The 18,912-nt window shown below is 39.8% G+C and overlaps 2 protein-coding genes across 3 annotated transcripts; one reads left to right on the top strand and one right to left on the bottom strand.

Annotated features, from left to right (window-relative positions):
* Positions 1–570: 570 nt before the first annotated feature.
* Positions 571–10,447, top strand: LOC147799973 (ELMO domain-containing protein 2-like). 2 transcript variants are annotated; one of them, XM_087133390.1, is made up of 10 exons: positions 571–638; positions 1,554–1,646; positions 2,240–2,432; positions 2,558–2,684; positions 4,460–4,589; positions 6,471–6,579; positions 7,252–7,276; positions 7,521–7,589; positions 7,949–8,082; positions 8,665–10,447. In XM_087133390.1, exons 3-10 carry the CDS (start codon positions 2,288–2,290, stop codon positions 8,820–8,822), a joined length of 897 nt encoding a protein of 298 aa, XP_086989516.1. In that variant the 5' UTR covers positions 571–638; positions 1,554–1,646; positions 2,240–2,287; the 3' UTR covers positions 8,823–10,447. The 2 variants fall into 2 exon arrangements, with proteins under 2 accessions (XP_086989516.1, XP_086989517.1); XM_087133391.1 differs by having other exon boundaries at positions 580–638; positions 1,551–1,646.
* A 1,625-nt stretch (positions 10,448–12,072) lies between these two features.
* LOC147799972 (E3 ubiquitin-protein ligase RBX1) lies at positions 12,073–17,992 on the bottom strand. The gene is made up of 5 exons (XM_087133392.1): positions 17,861–17,992; positions 15,151–15,229; positions 13,660–13,730; positions 12,851–12,936; positions 12,073–12,254 (listed from the first exon to the last, which is right to left on the bottom strand). Exons 1-5 carry the CDS (start codon positions 17,945–17,947, stop codon positions 12,242–12,244), a joined length of 336 nt encoding a protein of 111 aa, XP_086989518.1. The 5' UTR covers positions 17,948–17,992; the 3' UTR covers positions 12,073–12,241.
* Between the last annotated feature and the right edge of the window lie 920 nt (positions 17,993–18,912).

Raw genomic sequence — 18,912 nt, 5'->3', positions numbered from 1 at the left:
GAGTGAAAAAGACCACAAATTATCCCGGATGGATTTTGGAAAAGGGTGGAGGAACAAAATAAATGAATAAATAAATAACAAGACCTATCTCATCCGACAATCGCACTGCATGGTAAAATGTCTCACGTTGTTTTCGAGAGTTAAAACAAAAATGGAAAAAGAAATTTACAAAATTGAAAAAAACACTGGAAAATATATACCTCGAAAAAAGGAAAATAAATCTCGCAAAAACAAACCGGGAAAATATATCTCGTAAAAACGAATGTTTCCAAAATAGTAAAGATGTTTCTAAAAATAGATTCGAGAAAGCAAACTTCCCAAAAAAAATCTCGTAAAAACGAGCTTCGGAAAATATATCTCAAAAAAAACAAACTGGAAAAAATATATCTCGCAAAAACAAATTGGCAAAAAAAAATATCTCGTAAAACAAATTTGAAAACATGTACACTACATGGCACTAGTGGGCTTTCGTAGAGTAATGTTTGTGCAACCATATGCAACCGGACTACCAGCGATACCGTATAGCATGCAGTGCTAGTGCAGCGCGACGTGGATATCTCCATCATTATGCATTCCGCTCATACCACCACCAGCGCGCCAGCGGAGCGGCTTTAGCCCTTTGGGGTTTCGCTTTCACGGTAACCATAGAGCAAGGAATAGCCGCTAAGTTGTTATTTTTTTAATGAATCACCATGGATATTCTTGAAAATCTGCGTATCACTCTCTCTGATTTATTATGGTTTTTTAATTCTCCCTGTAGGCCTACTTCGATCTTGTTGACATGGTTGATGTATTGTACAGCCTGATCTGATGAACTTACTCATATTTGTTCAGGAATGGTGGGGGCAGGCCAGTGTCAAAATAATGCCGAATATGCGTTGAGAATTAATGTGATGGTTAAATCACTGGCACTATTGCCTTATGCCGGACATGCATGATGTACGGAATATAAACGGGGCGGAGCTAAGGAGGAAGGCCAGGGCGACTTGAGCCTTTTGAGGTGGAGTGGTGCTATGAAAATTTATAATGAGCAGAAAGAAAATCTCATGTTGACCTAGTGATGATTGATGACAGGTTGCCAAGTGTGGAGCTCAGGCTGCCCATGGCAGTCAGCTTGTCATTCTGCACCATGACCAGATGACAAGGCCTTAATTCTAGGGGTAGGGTCTATACTGCAAGAAGTACCCAGAAAGAGTTCAATATGCGGACTAGGCCTACCCCCAGAACTAAGGGGTCCGACATCCGCCCCACTCTGTGGAGCAGGGAGGACGTCGGACCCCACAGTTCTTGGGGTATATGTGGACAACACTTGATGCCCCTGTGCACAAACCTAGTACTAGTAATGAGACTTGTCTAAAGACAACCCAAGTATTTTCTAAGTAAATGCTTCAGAATTTTCCTAGGCTTGTTAGGTAAATTTCACTTTTTTAGGACATGTTATCGTCACCTATGTCTGACAAGTCTGATTATAGAGCTGTGTTCCAAGCTCTATGGCCTGACGGCTACTGGCTAGTGACAGTGTTGTTATTACATGTGGAACTCTTTCCCAGTAGGTCTAGCCTACCCCTTGACTGCTGTCGAGTGTGAAGTCTATGGGATTCATTGATCTGCCTCTGTGAGAGGAGCCCCACAGTTCTGTACCAGAGGTATGCAAATAGGCAGCTTGTCATTTCGGTAATTTTGAAAAATGAAAAGGAAGGTGTTTATAATCAGACTGTGATGTGAACTCGATTGGTTTTGCTACATGTGTTTCACTGGCGTGACTGGCACGGCACTGAACATGTGCAGTGTTATGTGAGCTTTGGACATTTTTGGTTGTTAAAAATCTTACTTAGTCTGGTACCTTGCGTACATTGATGTCATTACTTTAATGAGATGGGGTTCAGACCTATTGCAATTTCAGATTTTATTTACATTAAAAAATGAAAAACAGAGCTGCAAATCAGAAAAAGAAAATGAAATACTCTCAGATTAAATGATTCAGTTTAGGACAAATGATATTATTGTGACTGTTTTGAAGGGGAAAAAAGGAGCCCAACAAGGAGTGTTGGTTATGACTACCCCACGCTTAAACATTAATACGAGTATGTCACGCGGTCACTCAATGGGGCACAGGGAATGTGATATTGTATGGTATTGACTCTTGAATGTGCTCAAAAAGGAGAAAATGCAAGACCACTTTGTGGCAGAATATTCACCTGTTTCATATTGTTCTGTGTTTCTTTGTCTTGACTTGAAGGAGTGAAAAATTGTGGTTTCTGGAGAGTTTGGTCAGGGATACTTTGAGATGATTTTTGGCTGGTTTTATGCCTACTTTGCGTGGCTGTACCACCGCATGTTCAAGTGGATGATCCGCGTATTGACAGGCAGTCATGAGCTGCAACGACTTTGTTCCAGAGATCAATTGGACAGTAGGAGAACCAGAAGAGTGGGTGAGTGTTGACAAGCAGGTAGTCCTTGAAAACAGTCTCCCCCCCCAAAAAAAGGGATTTAGGAATCTTGTGCGTGTTTAGGCCCGTTGAAATAAATTGTTTTCCGTCATTGTTTTGTGTGACAGAGAGCTCATTGAGGAACTCCAAATGTGGAGCTTTAAGGAGAGTTGTCGAAGAAGACAACATAAACATCAAGGATGCTGTTGAAGGCATCGTTGCCGTCAAAGGAATTGATACCAGAAAGAGTCCAGAGTAAGTTCATTGCTCCTGCTGTGCAACATTTGCAAAAACAGTTATTAAATACTCTAAAATTTAGTTCAGTATCACTAGTTTTTGTCAATGTTAACCCTAACCCCCAAGGGTTGCTGGCCCTAACCTTCCCCATTCACCCATATGGGTCTTTGTGCACAGAGGCTGTTGGACTTCATTTTTCAAACCCAATGCAAAAGCCAGCTGTTTTGGCCTACCAGACCTATCCCCACGGAATTAAACACTTTACTACTGTTTAATTCTGTGTGGTTGGGGAAGGTTAGGGTTAATTTCTTCATACATTCAAGTCTTCTTTCTTTTAACACTGGTCACACAACCCCAGCTACTTTAGAGACCTTTAATAAATGGGTGCCAGTTGTGTAATTTATTAAATTAAGACTCCTGTGTATTAAACTTTCAAAATTCCTTTGTAAAATCCATTCACTTGTGCAGACTTCTGTTTTTCTACTTTTAAGTTTGATCTTGTGAAAGTAAATTCTTTGAATTTTGAAATTCTTACGCAACGGTAAAATCAGGTCCTTGAAGGTAGTAATTATTACCATAAGTGTAAACCATTGTCAGTCTATAGAGTACCAAAGCGTGGTGTCATTTAAACCAGGAAGTGTAGTGCAAAGGAATTTCATACGCGCGTGGGTGTTCATTCACACACTAGTTCTTCTCGTGCTAATGCCTTGTACACGAATAATTGTGTACATAACATATTCACCAGCATTTGTGATTTATATGAACCTTTTGTAGGGTAAGTAATATTACATCTAGATGGTGAGCTGCCCCGGGTAATAATAGCATAATTCAAATAGGGTCAAACTAAGGAATTATACAATGTTACTAAAACCTTATGTGGAAGATAAAACCTTAAGCAATTCATAATGCCTATACTCTGGGATATTTTTGTAGCTTCCTCATCGATATGACATTTCCAAGTAAGATTTTCATCCATTGTTACACCCAGAAATGTTGTACTTTTAAACTGGGTCAACCTTGAATTGTTTAAGATCAAGTGGGCATTTTGTGTATACTTAAATTGATTTGAACCAAATATAATGTAATGTGATTTAGGGTATTAATACACAATTTGTTTGCTGAAAGCCACTCGTTAATTTTAGCAAGTTCCAAATTAAGGTTTTGGATTGCTTCATTTACATTATTGTGTATATACAACAAAATCGTATTATTGGCAAATCAATAAAATGTTGTTCTGTTTGAGGTACTGTATATATCGTTGATGTAAAGTAGAAATAGCAATGGACCTAACACAGAACCTTGTGGTACCCCACATGTGATTCTTTGACTGCTGGAATTAACAGATTTAAACGATACATACTGCTCTCTATTACAGAGATAACTTTTTAACAAATCCAGAACTGTACCACGGATACCACAATGCTCGAATTTTTTAATCAAATTATTGTGATTGCCAGTCAGGAATACACCAATGGAGAAATTCTAATTTACTAACAACATACGATAATGCCAATTCAGTAGAGCGTTTGGAACTTGGAACTACATGTATAGAGTGGAATATTGGTAGGTTCAGGAAGGTATACTGAATAAAATGCCCAAAGTGTTCATGTTGAAATAGGGTAACTTTTCTTTTGAATGATGGATGTTTTTGTGGAGACAGCTTCTCTTACATGGGAGCAGCAAGTCACAAAACAGGTTTTTGCAACTTAGGAACAAAAGGAAAGGACTTATTAACTCTCAACACTCCTTAACTTTCTATCCTTAATACTTGTTTCAATTCTCAATTGTCGCAGCTTTGTACCCTCTCTACGGACGTGTTTAGAGCAGATCTGTGGCTACAGGTGTCTGCTTGCCGAGGTAGAGGCAATTAGGAAAGAAAATTATCAGTCCGTAAGACAAGACCACGAGGAGAAGCTCATCAAGGTGAGAATGTTTAGCATTTATCAGCTTGGGATTGATCTCTGTAATCAGTTCTAGTTATCACTTTTAAAATAATGCCCCGGCAGATTGTAATCCCATTCATCAAAATTGGTACTTTTTTGGTCAAGATAGCCCAAACAAGTCTGGAAGTTGATGAAGTTTAAACAATTTATTGAACCATTTTTTACCTCATGTCTTGTGATGCTTGGCTATAGTATGTACACGCACACTTGTCAAAACAGAATCAAATGTTCCTCAAATACAAAAAGCTAAACATCTCTTTATATATGTACAGTGTATGGAGATTATTGTCTTCAGAGCACATAACGCAGGATGCGCCACAGAACGCATAACGCAGGATGCGCCACAGAACGCAGTGATTTTCAACAATGGTTTATCAGCAGGTTTAACCACAAATTTGATGGATTCTGGACCAATCGGAGTGCTCCAATCCTCTTGGGTGTCTGTTAATATCCATTTAGAGCCTAAAACACGAGGTGATTCAAACAGAATGAACTTGCCTTTTCAAAGTTGTGGTTGCTGGTATGGGTGAAGAATTGGTTGAAACTGGCAATGTGCACAGTTCTGATAGAAAGTAATCCACTGGTGACTCAAATGGGAAATGTGTTATTCATTCCATGAGTCATACATTGTATAACACATACACCCATTCAAAACATGCACCCTCGATTGCCAAAGCTCTTCCACATTTAGCATGAAAGAGCCACTCACTCATGTTCTGTATAAAGCAGGAAGGTTGTCATTAAGACCCCTTTATAGTAATGGCATTTGAGGTACCTCCTATGCTTCTCCCCCCCCCCCGGCCGCCCCCACAAGAAAAAATTAGTGCTCATCCAACTTTGAAAAGATTGCATTCGATTTGTGATGATTCAGTGTTTTGTGCTTTAGCGTTGGAAATGGAAAGCATGTCTTCACCCTTAAGGTTTGTGTCCAAAAAACACCAGCCCTAAGATTTGTCATCCATTGAACTGTTTGTCATAGACTTCAAGCACAATGGTCCAGTGGCTGTGGCGTCAGACTGCTACACAATGAAATTGCCATCTGGATGTGTATCGGTGTAAATGGGTTTGAACACCACCTGTCCTTGAGTGTCAAAGATAGACACTAACCATTGTTGACTGTGTGTGTTGTGACGTACATTGTATGCCAAGTGGTGCTGTACACCCCACGGGTGATTAAAATGGCATGTCCCACATCACACTAGTCAACTGTATTCTTGTATTGTGCCAATGCATCAGAAAAATTGTATCAAATTGTAATAAAAGTCTTTGGTAACTGCAGGCTTTCCTGGTGGATTTGTGAGGCACTGTGCGGTTGCAGCTCTGGTTCTTAGTTGCAAGCTTGTGTGTGGGGCCCAGTTGCATCCATGTGTGAGATTAAGCATTGTACATGTACAATGTGTAAAACACCTAACTTGTGGCTGTTACAATGAAGTTACAGTGTCCAAGCACACGGTGTAACCAAATTGTGTCACTTTAACACAGTGAACAAATGGTGGTGTCTGGCAGGGTGACATTGGTTAGTTTACAAACAGCATTCCTCCGTCTGAATTATTCTGTGGTCAACCATTTAAAACCCAATATATGTTATAAAGTGTAATTAGATGCTTTTCGTTTTCATTGTAGTCCAAGTTAACTCTTTCATGTTACAAAAAACCTTCAGGTTGGTTTTATTTGACCGTCTGTTTTCCTTCTTGGCCTGGTTAGTACACACTCCAATTCAGACCTAAATATTGTAGCACTTTGCCTTTGCCCTTCGCGCAATAGTCCAACCAATGTTCTTAAACCAGCCTGACAACAACTTCCTGCGCAGCTGTGCGACTCGATCCAAGAAACATCCTCCATTCTGTATTCCTGTTGACAGCTTTGGAACCTACTGATGCCTGACACACCGTTGGAGAACCGTATCAGCAAACAGTGGGGTATCATCGGATTCCAAGGAGATGACCCAGCCACAGACTTTCGGGGAATGGGTGAGACAAAAACAATTGCCGAGATATAAGTCACCTGCTGATGAGTCATTGTTGGTATTTTTGTCATTAGTTACCGTTCACAAGCAGTACACAGGAACGTAATGAGCGGTTTAAATCCTAAAACCACTCACTGTAGCAAATGTGGGTTCATGTCTAGCCAGGGGATCATGACTTTGTGTCCTTGAGCAACCCATTTTACCACACTTTAGTCATTTGATCTAAAAAAAAAAAATAAAGAGTGCCTGCAGACTGTACATGTAAATTGAATCCTACCAGCTGTAATTTGTACTGTTTAGGACCCACCTTAAAATCATACGGGTACATATGAAGCCAGTGGCCCATCACACTTGTGTCCCTAGGCATGGCATTTTACTAGACTTGTCAGTGGAAGTATGAGGGCTCAAATCCCACTAGTGGATCCAGGTAATTTGGCACCTTTTTCAAGACTTTTGACCAATCTTGCATTCCATCGTCTAAAAGTGTAATTCCTAAGCTTCAGTTCGAGTTATTCCGTTGATTTACTGACAAATCCCCCCCTCATTCACATGAATTGTTAGTGTTCTAATTGAAATGGTTCTGAAGACATTTGCTTGAATCCCAGCATCTCAGCCTTTACTTTTATACTGGTATGTAAGTGTATGTGATCGTTTCTTTTTCTGTTGTTATTCATAGGTATGTTGGGGCTTCTTAATTTAATGTAAGTATTTTTTTACAATCTCAAAGCATTTTCTCAGAGATTTGGGAATTGTTAAACTTCAAAGCAAACATGATTGTGCACCTGTATGAAACTTCTTAAAATGAGTCACTTTGTTCATGACGGCCACAGATGTTCATATTTGTTAACTTTATTCTTCGATAGAATTGCAGTTGTTTTCAATTTCAAATCGGTATGAAAGGCTTGTGTCTTCCTTGAAAGGATTTTCATTTTGGTTCGTTACTAGATATTTTGCCGAGGCATACCACAAGGCTGCCAGACACGTCCTATCACATTCCCATCACCCAAAGTTTGGGTAAGTTTCTTTCAAGAAAAACTTTTGGGGGAGGGGATTAAGGTTGTTTTTTCTTGTTGTATTTTAATGGGGGGCTTTTACAAAGATCAAGAAAATCTTGACACTCATGTACATGCATATATACCTCTTGTACAGTTTTTAATCTTGGACTCAGTGTAATGTTCTGTCTGACAAACTTTCTTCTAAATGATGTTGGACTGTACTTGAATAAGCATTACTTTGATAACTTTAGACAACGTGTACTCGGTCAGAAGTGTTGGGGGTTTTTTGGTTGTTTTTCCTGAAACGTTTGTGTTTCAACATTTTCACCTGTCAGCACCTTTCCTTAAAACACCCTGGAACTGATATCTCTCTTGCAGGTATTCCTATGCAGTGGTCGGTATCAATATGACCAGCATAGCGTATCATTTACTTCAAGACGACACCCTCAAGACGCACCTGTACAACCACGTCCAGGGCAGACCAACAGTACAGGACTTTCACCAGATTTACTGTAAGTTGACTTACCCCGTTCTGAACATGCAAACTCTGCCACGTGTAAAGATAGAGTGGACCATTTGCAGCTATCTGAAAAATAACTGATCAAATTCTCGTCAGGATCATTATTAAGATCATAATTGGCTTAAAGAAGTTATTTTGAAGGAAACAATAAAAGATCACTTCGGAAGATGTGTCAAATTATCATGAATCAGAAGAGATGCATAGGAAGTTGTAAATGCCCTATCAGTCGAAGTGGCATTTCACACATGCTGGAGCCTGCATTCCAATTTGTAATTGGTTAGGCATGGTACAAAACATTGATGTTAAAGGTTAAGTAATAAATAAAGCCCAGAAACACCGGCTCTTTCCTCCAAAATGTGGTGTACTTCCATAGCCATCTTACTTCATCAGGGTAGTGATTGACCACCCATCTTATGTTAGCAGTGTTGTCTCTACCAAAAAGCAAGCACAAATGACAAATGGTCCTATCACTTTCATAATATTTCAGTTTTCACGGTGTTGCCATGGGAACATCCCACTTAAGAATCTTCAGTGCCATAAACTATGATGCATTCATTCTTCCCTCCGAATACAGGCCATATTTTCTTCAACTTTGACACGTTCTGGTTGGCCGAGAAGCCCCGCGACATCATGGAGTTCAGTCGTGTTCGTGACAAATACGAAGAAAAGCTGAGGTGTGACCTTAGGCGAACCACAACTATCCTCAAGTGCAACTTTGTTACGGAAGACTGATCTCGCATCTTGTCCTGGGTCTGCAAATTGTGGGCAGAGTTGAATGGTCGCATATTGGCTCAGGGCCATTTGTATCCTATAGCAAATTGTACTTTATTCAAATTGATTGTTGTTTGTACTGCCTCTATATTTTCAACAAACGGGTGGAAGCATTTATTGAAGAACTTATTTATATCAAGTATCGATGTTTGATGTTTCATTCTTAGAGTTTCTTAAAGTGTGCTTTTTATATCACTCCTTGCATTAAAAATTGACTTTTCACCTGAGGGAATATTTGTGTGTAATGTGTACAGAGTGTATGGTGATATATAGTAGATGCTTTTTTGCAAAACTGTAAAATCTTCACTGAAATACAGTGACGTGTTCAGACTCGGTTACAAACTGTACACCCACGATAGTTAGTCAGATGTCATGTGCTTTGACTTAATTCATGATAATAAATCATTGAGTGTAATCCTGTCAAGTAGCATCCACTGACAGCGTTGTAGTTGAGTCTGTCACAAGTCCATCTACAAATCCTTTCACAAGTTCAGTAACATGGAGTCGTCGTCATTGTTCATTCGAACAGTACCCAACTTGGCTTGGACTGTGATAGACTTGCAGGAACTAGAAGCGACTTGCAGTGGACTCGATTCCACGTACAGCACTGCCCGATGCATCTGTATATTGCTCAACTTTTAAGTGCTATCTCGAGCACTCCATTACCATACAGTGCAATTTCAAGTGTGCTCTCTGCTTTGTGTACAAGTCAGTAGAGACTAGGGGGCAATAAACCTTGGCTCCCATGCACATATGTTAAAGATTTGTGAAAGCAGTCACGCTTATGTACAACACCCAGGCAGAGCTTGTGGTTGTTGCCCTGAAGGAGGTTGTTTCAGGGGGGAACAAAGCTCTCATTGCTGTAGTTGTGTCACGTCTGTAAGGCCTGGTTGATTGCTTCAGGCGAGTGGGAAAGCACTGTGTGACGTCACAAAGCAGTTGCAGTGAAAGTCGCTCAAGTTGAAATGCATGTGTTGCAACTTTTGCAAATTCACAATGCAAATATTTGACTCGACGTCAAATATTTGCATTTATGTTTGCCTTTGCACTAGTACAAGCATGAGCCGGCTTTTACATGCTGTACAACCTTTAGTTGTAGTCAAGTATAATGTGGGGCCAAAAACCTTGCCATAAAATGATGTGTGGATCTTTTTGTGTTATGCATATGTTCATTTTTTCCCGAAATTTTAAAGCGGTTGCATTTCCTCCGTATTGAATAGTTTGGATTAAAAATCTAAGTTGTCAGAGTGGCAGCAGGTTGTGGACCAAAATGTTACACTTATCAGGAATGCTTTTTGGCTTGATGTGGTATTTCAGGCCAGGTTTAATCATTGTAAACTCTTGGTAGGGGGAGGTGTGTTGGGAGTTGTGGTAGATGAGTCTTTATCCACGGTATCCGGACTTCTCTTTCTCATAACATTGTTCATTTTTGACCAACTGCTTACAGCATGTCAATGATGTTACGTCCAGGTGTGTATGATTTTTATTCATTTAATGCTTTTGTACACTACATTAGCTGCTTACTACGGTCATGTGCCCAGGTTGAGTGATTCAACAAATAAATGGCACCTGTCCACTTAAAGTCACATTTTTCTATTTGGCCTTCATGCATCTTTTTACTTTCCTATTGGAAGGTTCAGTATGGTCACAGAATCTTGGTCTGCATATTTTTCTGAAGAAACAAACATTATAAACATGAGGGGGAACAACAGAATTTGAGGATTCATGTAACTTTTCTCTAGTAGCTCAACTTAGGACTTCTCACACTTGGATGGAAAATGGAAATCAGAAGTCCCCTAAAAAATGATCTTACTTTTACCCCAACCCCAAATCTTTGGGATATAGACTCCTGCCTCCCCACCCCGGTCTGCCAAAACATCTGTTCAGGTGCCAGCCAACTCACTGAATTCATTTTATAATCACAAGTCAGTCACATCCCTTGGACTTTCTTCATATAGAGCAAATTAAATAGACAAGGTTAAAGTACATTTTTTTTAATATCTAACAAATATTCAACAGAAAAGTGCACACACAGAAAAGTCGCCTGACACAACAAACTCTTATTTATTCCAACCAAATAATTTAAACTTTTTTGAAAACACGTTACAAGTACATGTATTCACAGATCGCAGTGCTCTTCTGAAGTAGCCATCACTGGGATATTATGGGTGTAAAATCCCAAACCAAACATGGTAAGTTATACCAGGCAAGATATGGGATGGAGAGGTAACCCCTCCCCCTTACCTGTCCAATCCCTATACACACTCTAGACTATTGTTACCTAACACATCCCCCCAGAAGTCTGTAAAGAATTTCTGAGATTCCGATCAAATAATGACCAACACAAAGGTGGGGGGGGGTTCCTTAAGTCCCATATCTTGCTTCAAATGTGGTAAGTACGGTGTATGTCCTGGGACATCAGACTGGCCTTCAGTGACATGCTCCTGAAGGAATCTTATCTTGCAGATAAACCTGGAAACACTGCTCCTTACAAACAAGAAAAGGAGACGTGCCACATTAAACTGGATTACTTAAAAACCACCCAAAGAAAGAATGAAACTTCCGGTCTGAAGCTTTTTCTTTCACTGCCTTTTCAACATAAAAGAGGATTCAATCAGAATTCTACCTGTTTTGTGTTGCATGGAATTGGAACTTGTTCCACATTTTCTACAGGAGTCAAACAAGTTTACTGACAGAGAAAAACTGAATTTAAAGATGCCCCACACTAAATAATGTACACTCTGTTTCAGAAGAGAAAAATCCACCCCAAGAATTTCTTACAGGTCCGAGGTCTGCAACTTTGAGATTGAAATTCTAAGAAATGGAGGTGAAAGATAAAGCTGGGGATGGAGTGTTTCAATTCCTTGAATCTCTCTCATGAAAATCATTCAACATGCATTCCTCTCCTGATGATATTAGCCCCTGCCTTCAACTAGCATCCTAAACATAAGCAGAAAACCTTGCTGTGTTACATTAAATGCAATCCTTGCCCAATATTCATGGTCAATAAAAATGGACTCAACTTCCAAAATATTGGTTGATGCCCAGAATGCATAACCAACTTACCATGGATTCTTCACTGCTATCCTGCATGTTGACATTTGGCGAGCAATTTGTCTGGCAATAAATTGTGTCACCATGACAACGAGACAAATTACATGGAAATGTGTGACAGTGCCTACGCACTACAGCAAATTGCATCAGTAGCAAATGACATCAGTAGCAAATGACTTTTTCTCATTATATTAAATTTTATGGCGAAACTGAACTTGCTGACGTCAGGAGCGCTGCACGATAGTTTACTATATGCTAAATTTTAAAGTTGAAACCTTTCATTAAAAAAAAAATGTACTTGACAAGCCTAGTTTGTTTTGAAGATGCTAACGACCATACCTGCAACAGAGAGGAAAATGTAAAAATCAACTATTAATAGGTCTCTAGTTATCTCATTCAAAATGACACTGGTACAGGTTAAAACCTTGTCAATTTAAAGGCTGAACTGATGTTTGCTTTCTTTATGCAATATCCACCTGTTCTTCGGTAACTGTCACGCAATGACGACTTTTTTGCTCTATCCAGTTATCCAATTATTATTAATTATATTGTTTCATTTGTCAACATGAGAGGTGGCAGGTCTACAGACTGTAGTTATCTATTATCACTTTTGTCATCCCTTGCTCAAATCGGGCAAACGTTTGTCCTTTGTTTATTATTTGTATGTTCTTTTGTATTTTGCCTTTCTGAATGTACTATTAAGCATATTTTAGTGTAGTAGCAGCAAATGAAATAATACTGCTACTAAGAAACAAAATTTAGTCAACAAAATGAAACTGATTAATCTGAGTTACTGGGCAACACCACATCCCAAACTGCATCAATGTGGATTTATACAATATAATTGCTTTATATTTGTAGGAATGAGAGTTTAACTATGACCTCTGGATTATGTCAACATAAGGAAATATTTTGGGCTTTCTCAGAATACTCACTTTTGAAACTCCCATTCACGATTATCCAGTGGGCAGACTTGTCTCGTCTTCAGCCAGCGAGAGATACAATGGAAATGGAAAGCGTGCTGAAATCACATCGGAGAGAAAGTCTCCTTAATATGACAAAATAATTCAGATTATGGGGCCAGTCAGTAACCATTAAGCCCTTGTGTGCTCAGGCTTGGGGCAAAGATTACAAGATAAGAGTAAGACTGCTGGCCATATCAGCAATGCAGCTTAAATGAACACAAAAATGCTGTTCTGGAACTAGTCACTGCTTTGGTTTTCATATCCACTAAGGGAATCTGATTGGGTTAACATCTGATCGGTCTTGCTTGAACACAACAAACTGGTCAAATGGAAATCATCAACCCTCCAAGTTCTGGAAAAGTGCTAGTTCTTTCAAGTCCCTATATGTAATTCAGCCTTTTCTCCCCTAGCAATTATCTGACAGACATTATAAGTTACAGGTAGAACTTGGGTGAGTGGCCCATTTTGCAGCAACTGGACACATTTTGGAGGGGTCCCTCCAAGTAAATGAACTGTTATTTACAATTTTCTAGCCGTTCTAGAGTGTTTCAAAGCTTTCTGAAGTCATTCAGTCATCCACCTGTTAGCAAAACTGGTTCTACATGTTGCAAGGTCATCTCACCATCTTCATCAATTTTGGTTTCAGACTCCAAGTGTTAAACTTTAGCTTGATCTTCAAATGCTGAAGTGCCTTTGCATTATAATCAACTGTCACTCCTTTTTCCCCGGCCTAAATGACATAAAATTTTGTAACAGACCGCCACAAAACGGATACATACATTACACACTCCCCAGGCTACTGTACATTCTTCTGATGTTGCCGATGCCTGGTTGGCTTGACACTCTATACCTGTTCAACACAATCACACTCAAAAACTTCAATCCTAGATTTTCTTGAATCCTAAAGGCGCCTTTCCAATATGCACGTCAACACTTGCACCAAGCGTTGCGTATCCGTCAAAATCGCTCCCTGGGTGATTTTGAACGCAATGCGCTCATGTGTTCTGTTAATGGAGTTGGCATTTGTGTCCGTGAAAGTGAAATGCCTGAACGCATTGTGTACGTAACGCACCCAAAGACACACATATGGAAAGGTGCCTTAACTCCCTTGTCATTTCTGCTATGTCCAGTGGACACTGAAATCCAACACTGTGCAAGAAATCAACACGCCTATACATACACCAATGATGTTAAGCTTGGTTTACACATGCACACTGTCTCCGGGGATGACAAAGCTCAGTAGGAATATGTGCATGTACGTGTAAACAAAGCACGACATCATCATCATTACATAGACTGATTCCTCTTCATCCTTCAACTTTAGCCCTAACTCCCTAGGCCGCATGTAAAATCCTATTGAAATCAGATGATTTGGGACTGTTAGGGTTAAAGAGCCATCTCCATGCAAAGAAAATGTGCCTGCACTCTGCCTTCCTGAAGCTTCAAAAATCTATCCTCTTCCTGGAGACCAATTCTAGCTGCTAAATTTCAGTTTGAGGTAACTGTATGTTTTTACATGCTCACTTGCTTTATGTATAGTGTTAATAGATTTTCCTTTTCAGTATTATGACCAATGTTAGTTAATATTCCCTATTTGACAATTGCAAGTGACAGCAAGAACCTTGGCCAGAGTCTTGGTAGTTTAACTTTCCCTCTGGAAATCTTCCAAAATCTCCTGGTGGATTTTGAAGGATCTGGAAAGTTAGGGTTACTTCAAGACCTTTGGAATTTTTTTTTAAACTACATGTACAAATCTTACTCTCCCAAAATGCAACACTTGATGGCAAGAGCGGCACATTTTTTGTCCATGACTAGAATTGGGACACCCAAACCTCAAGTAATACACTTTGGAACTCTCCAGAATACTGCACGATTGGAGACTAGATTTCGATGGATATGGGATCGTAAGGTCCATGTCTGCAGCTTGGCACAAGACCAGACGCAAATTACTTTCAGGGTTTAAAATTTTATTGTAAGCACTACTGTAGAATTCACAGTTTTGCTCAAATTAAAAGATCTTTCCTAGCAACAGATCAAATGAACCGTGGAAAGATCCATTATTGTAAAACCACGCAGACAGCACAGAAGCTTGAATAGTGAGTTTTTAGGCCCACTGCTTTGTTCTCAAAGGCTGACAGTTGATTAGCTCACAAAAAAGACATATTTTATTCATGCTATCAGCCTGCTGATTGTGTTTGACAAATGAAGGCTGAATTTCCAGCTTCAGTTATTTGCGAAAAAGCACATCCATCATAGAAGCGACAACTCACATAAATCCATGATGTGATTTCTACAGATGGCGCAATTGTCGACCACGATGTCCCATGCCCAGAGTGCAACAGCATTCCACTTCAAACGAAACATAGCAAAATGTTAAAATTTCTACTGATGTACAACCAAGAAATTTCTCAACTTTTTAGGATTTGGAAGTCAGACATTCAAGAAGGAAAAGCAATGTAAAAATGTTGTGGTTTGAAAGAATCCTGATGGCTGAAGTGGACAACCTTCTACACATCAATACACTGCCGACTATCCATCTGTTGAAGATTCAGGTCATTTTACGTGGACAGCACTTTGATATCCCATCACCAACAGCCATGAAAAGACGGCTTGGCAACATGATCAACCCCCAAGACAATCTGAACATAACACAAACATCCACGCTATTGAACACCTGAAGAACAGTATTGCTACAAAGAAACTGTGTAGGTATGGATATCTTTGAGATAAAAGTACACCCACATCTATGACAGGCAAGTGTGCTACCTCATCTTCAAGAAAGTACTGTACTTGTACACGCTTTTGTTATTGAGTCGGGCTTCTAGTCTACAGTAATAAAACTAAAGAGGTACTGGCCTGTGGTCCATTTCAATTTTGAAGAAATTCAACTCGCACTAAATTTCTGCAAAAATCAGGTCACAACATTCTGGCAAATAAAATGTGTTGCAAGCAATAACTAAACCACAGAAAATTAGGATCCTAGTCCTATTTCCCAGTTAGCTTTTCTCCTATCTTTCAAACTGGATAGCACATACACATGATGGAATTTTTGTGTGTCCATAACATAAATGACTTGTAAGCATATTCTGGCAAATTCTATATAGGCTTTGCCAGGCAATGTCTACACTCCTCCTAATGCTGGAGTAATTCCCAGTGAGATGTATACACATACAAACGCCCCCCACCCACAAACATCGAGAATGACAGATTTACTACCCGTAGGCAGTCGAGTGTAATGCCGTAGCTGGCTTCAAGGTGGGTTACGTGAGTGGGTATGTAGTCTGCAATTGTGCAATGTACACTTTACAAAAAGAAGTCAGCGGAATCATAGCGTTCATGAGATCAAGGCACTGACAAATTTAGTTGGCTGTTTTCCATGGCAATGTTTCTTTTTCTGGCCACACTGTACTGTCCACCAAACGTAACAAAGTCCACTGACGACAGTCTACTAGGAAAAACTGGCATTGTCTGAAGAAAACTTTGTTTGGAGCCATAATTTCAAAACTTGATGTTTATAAAACTTGGGTGTCATGATGGACAGATAATTCTTTCCCACAGAGAGATACCAGTATTTGCTACACTGTATAGTGACCAGCCATGGTTCTCCATCACTTGAGGGCTCCATGCACGTTCAGCCTTCACAGATTACTTCAAGCCTCATTTGTGTTGCTGTTGTGTATCAATGCTGTTATTAAGCTGGTAACTTATCAATGACAAGCCAACATTGTAAAATGTGAGCCTCTGCCTTGTATTTACGCTTCTTGACTAATTACCTTGCAGGGGTCGACATTAAGCTCGTTTGCCCAGAAGCTAAAAACAGCTCCTGGCCTTTCATATTTCACAGTTTTTTCAGCTGTTGCACCGAACCCAGCAAGCTCTCTCTTATATTGTAGGAACAGGGTCCCCAAATTTACAACAATCCCCCATTTCTTTGATCAGTACGCACGCGCATGTTCGTTACAGTTTTTTCATTGGTTGCTATCTCCTATTTTGCAAAACTCCCGGATTTCCGCGCTACCCCATTCTTTGAAAATGGATTACGCTTAGGCCTAGGCCTTATTTTTTTAATTGAATTTGTATTGTAGTTCTGAAAAGAGCACTTTTTAATGTTTTCCGGTCACTTGACTTCAGAGTTCGGTTACAGAGTGTCACATTGCGAAGTATGAATTGGTCGGTGCACAAGTTGGTTGCCGTACGAGTTGGTCAACATAGACCTACGTTATTATTACGAGTTTGTCGGCATACGAGTTGACCAGCATTCAACATGTCATGATGACATTGTTTGTCTGTCCATGGAGGAGGTCGTACTAATCAGCATCAACATACCGTCAACACGCGTCAACACATTGATAGTAACGTCAACACACCGCCAACACTTACAAAATGCATTGAAAACAGAAAATAGACATATCGAACTGCAATGTATACGCTTAGAAATAATTTCTATATAATCAAGTTTATATTTCACTGCATTTCAAGGGAGTTTTTCACGCAAAAAAAATTGTCTCTGAGCAGCGCCGCCATCTTGCTTTCTCACGGCGTTTGGACCATACCATGGTTTACTGTATAAAGGTGACCCCCTGTAGCGTAATGGTATGGCTAGTCCGTCTGACCGAGAGGCAACATGGCTACCGTCTTTCAAGGCTGTGCGGAGGGTGTTATTTTCGTGAAGTAAAACGGCTTTCCCCCCCAAATATCGCTCACTGTTGTTAGCCAAATTGTATTTTAGGCATTATATTGCTATCGAATTGCGTTTCTGTTAACTTAGAACGTGATTTGGGTGTGTTGACGTTACTATCATGTGTTGACGCGTGTTGACGTTGTGTTGACCGCATGGAGGTGGTCTGTCAGACAATGAATGTTGAACACACATAAAACGTGCCAGTTCAGACCAAAATTTCAATCGGTTTCGCTCGTGTGTGAACTCAAATTGTGGGTACATATTATTCTCAGATCTCTCAATTTTAAGTTAAACCACACCTTTTTTACTTCAAACCGTTTCTTCTCTCCTTTACCGCTGCTTCCAGAGCTAGATGATGGAGGGTCTACGTCCATTGCCGTAGCCATTTTGTCTATATTTAGACATTACGCTATGCCGATGAGGGCGCTATGACAAGTTTGTGGTCGTGCGCGTGCCGCCGTGCCGGCGCCTTATTAAGAAGGAGGGGGTATTATAGAAACAGCTTCATTTTGTTGAAGGGTGCACTGAACCAATTCAAGCTCCATTGAAAATAGTGTAAAATCAACCAAGTTTGGAGCCCCATGGCAGGCAAATGAGGTCCCTGAGGCGTCTCAAACAAAAAAACAATGTGTTGTGTGGTCCTTCAGATTTCATTTGATTTTCAATTTTTAGTAGGTTAACCAATGAATTTTTTAATTATCCGCCCAAAACAAACTCATCCCCCCAAAAGTGAATGTTGCCAAGCCCTCCCAGCGGCCATTTTTCAAATGACATCCCTCACCTTCATCGGGCTCTTCTGACTAATTTTCAGTCCCATTTTTGTCTGCTTTGCCCCCAGATGGGTGCCCCTGAATCTACAGAGATTCTTGGCCAAAACAGACCCCTCTTTTTTGAAACAATCTCCGGGGATACTTTTTGTGCGCCTCCGCCTGGCGGAGAATTTTCCACTGCACCCTAAAGGGTCATCGACTCTTTGAACTTGAGTATCATATCTCTTGCAAAATCAAGAAAGGGATATAGGGTTTTTACGACCGATTTCAACAAAAAAGGAGTCCAGTTTAAATTCTTGCATATTTTTTCGAGTTTGTTCCAATACTGGGGTTTCTTTTTCATAGTTGTCGCCTGCATTTTCGTCACAGTTAAGTGCTCATTTTCTTTTATAGGCAAAAAAAGATAATTCTTACAAAGGACACTGTTAAGCCTTTTGATTGCCAAAGATTCAAAATCCAGTGTTTTTGTTTGTTTGTTTGTTTGTTTGTTTGTTTTTTATTAGAAACACATCAACACGTATAACATCTCTTTTTAGTCTAAAATACTTTTAAAAAAAATAGGCATCAGTAACGCATCTAAC

The sequence above is a fragment of the Acanthaster planci genome, linkage group LG02 (assembly GCF_054643075.1).
Source record: "Acanthaster planci isolate LZ-2023a linkage group LG02, COTS_SCS, whole genome shotgun sequence".
In the NCBI taxonomy this organism is placed as follows: Eukaryota; Metazoa; Echinodermata; class Asteroidea; order Valvatida; family Acanthasteridae; genus Acanthaster; species Acanthaster planci.
Note: the sequence above shows the minus strand (reverse complement) of the source record. Positions and strands in the feature narration are given on the sequence as shown.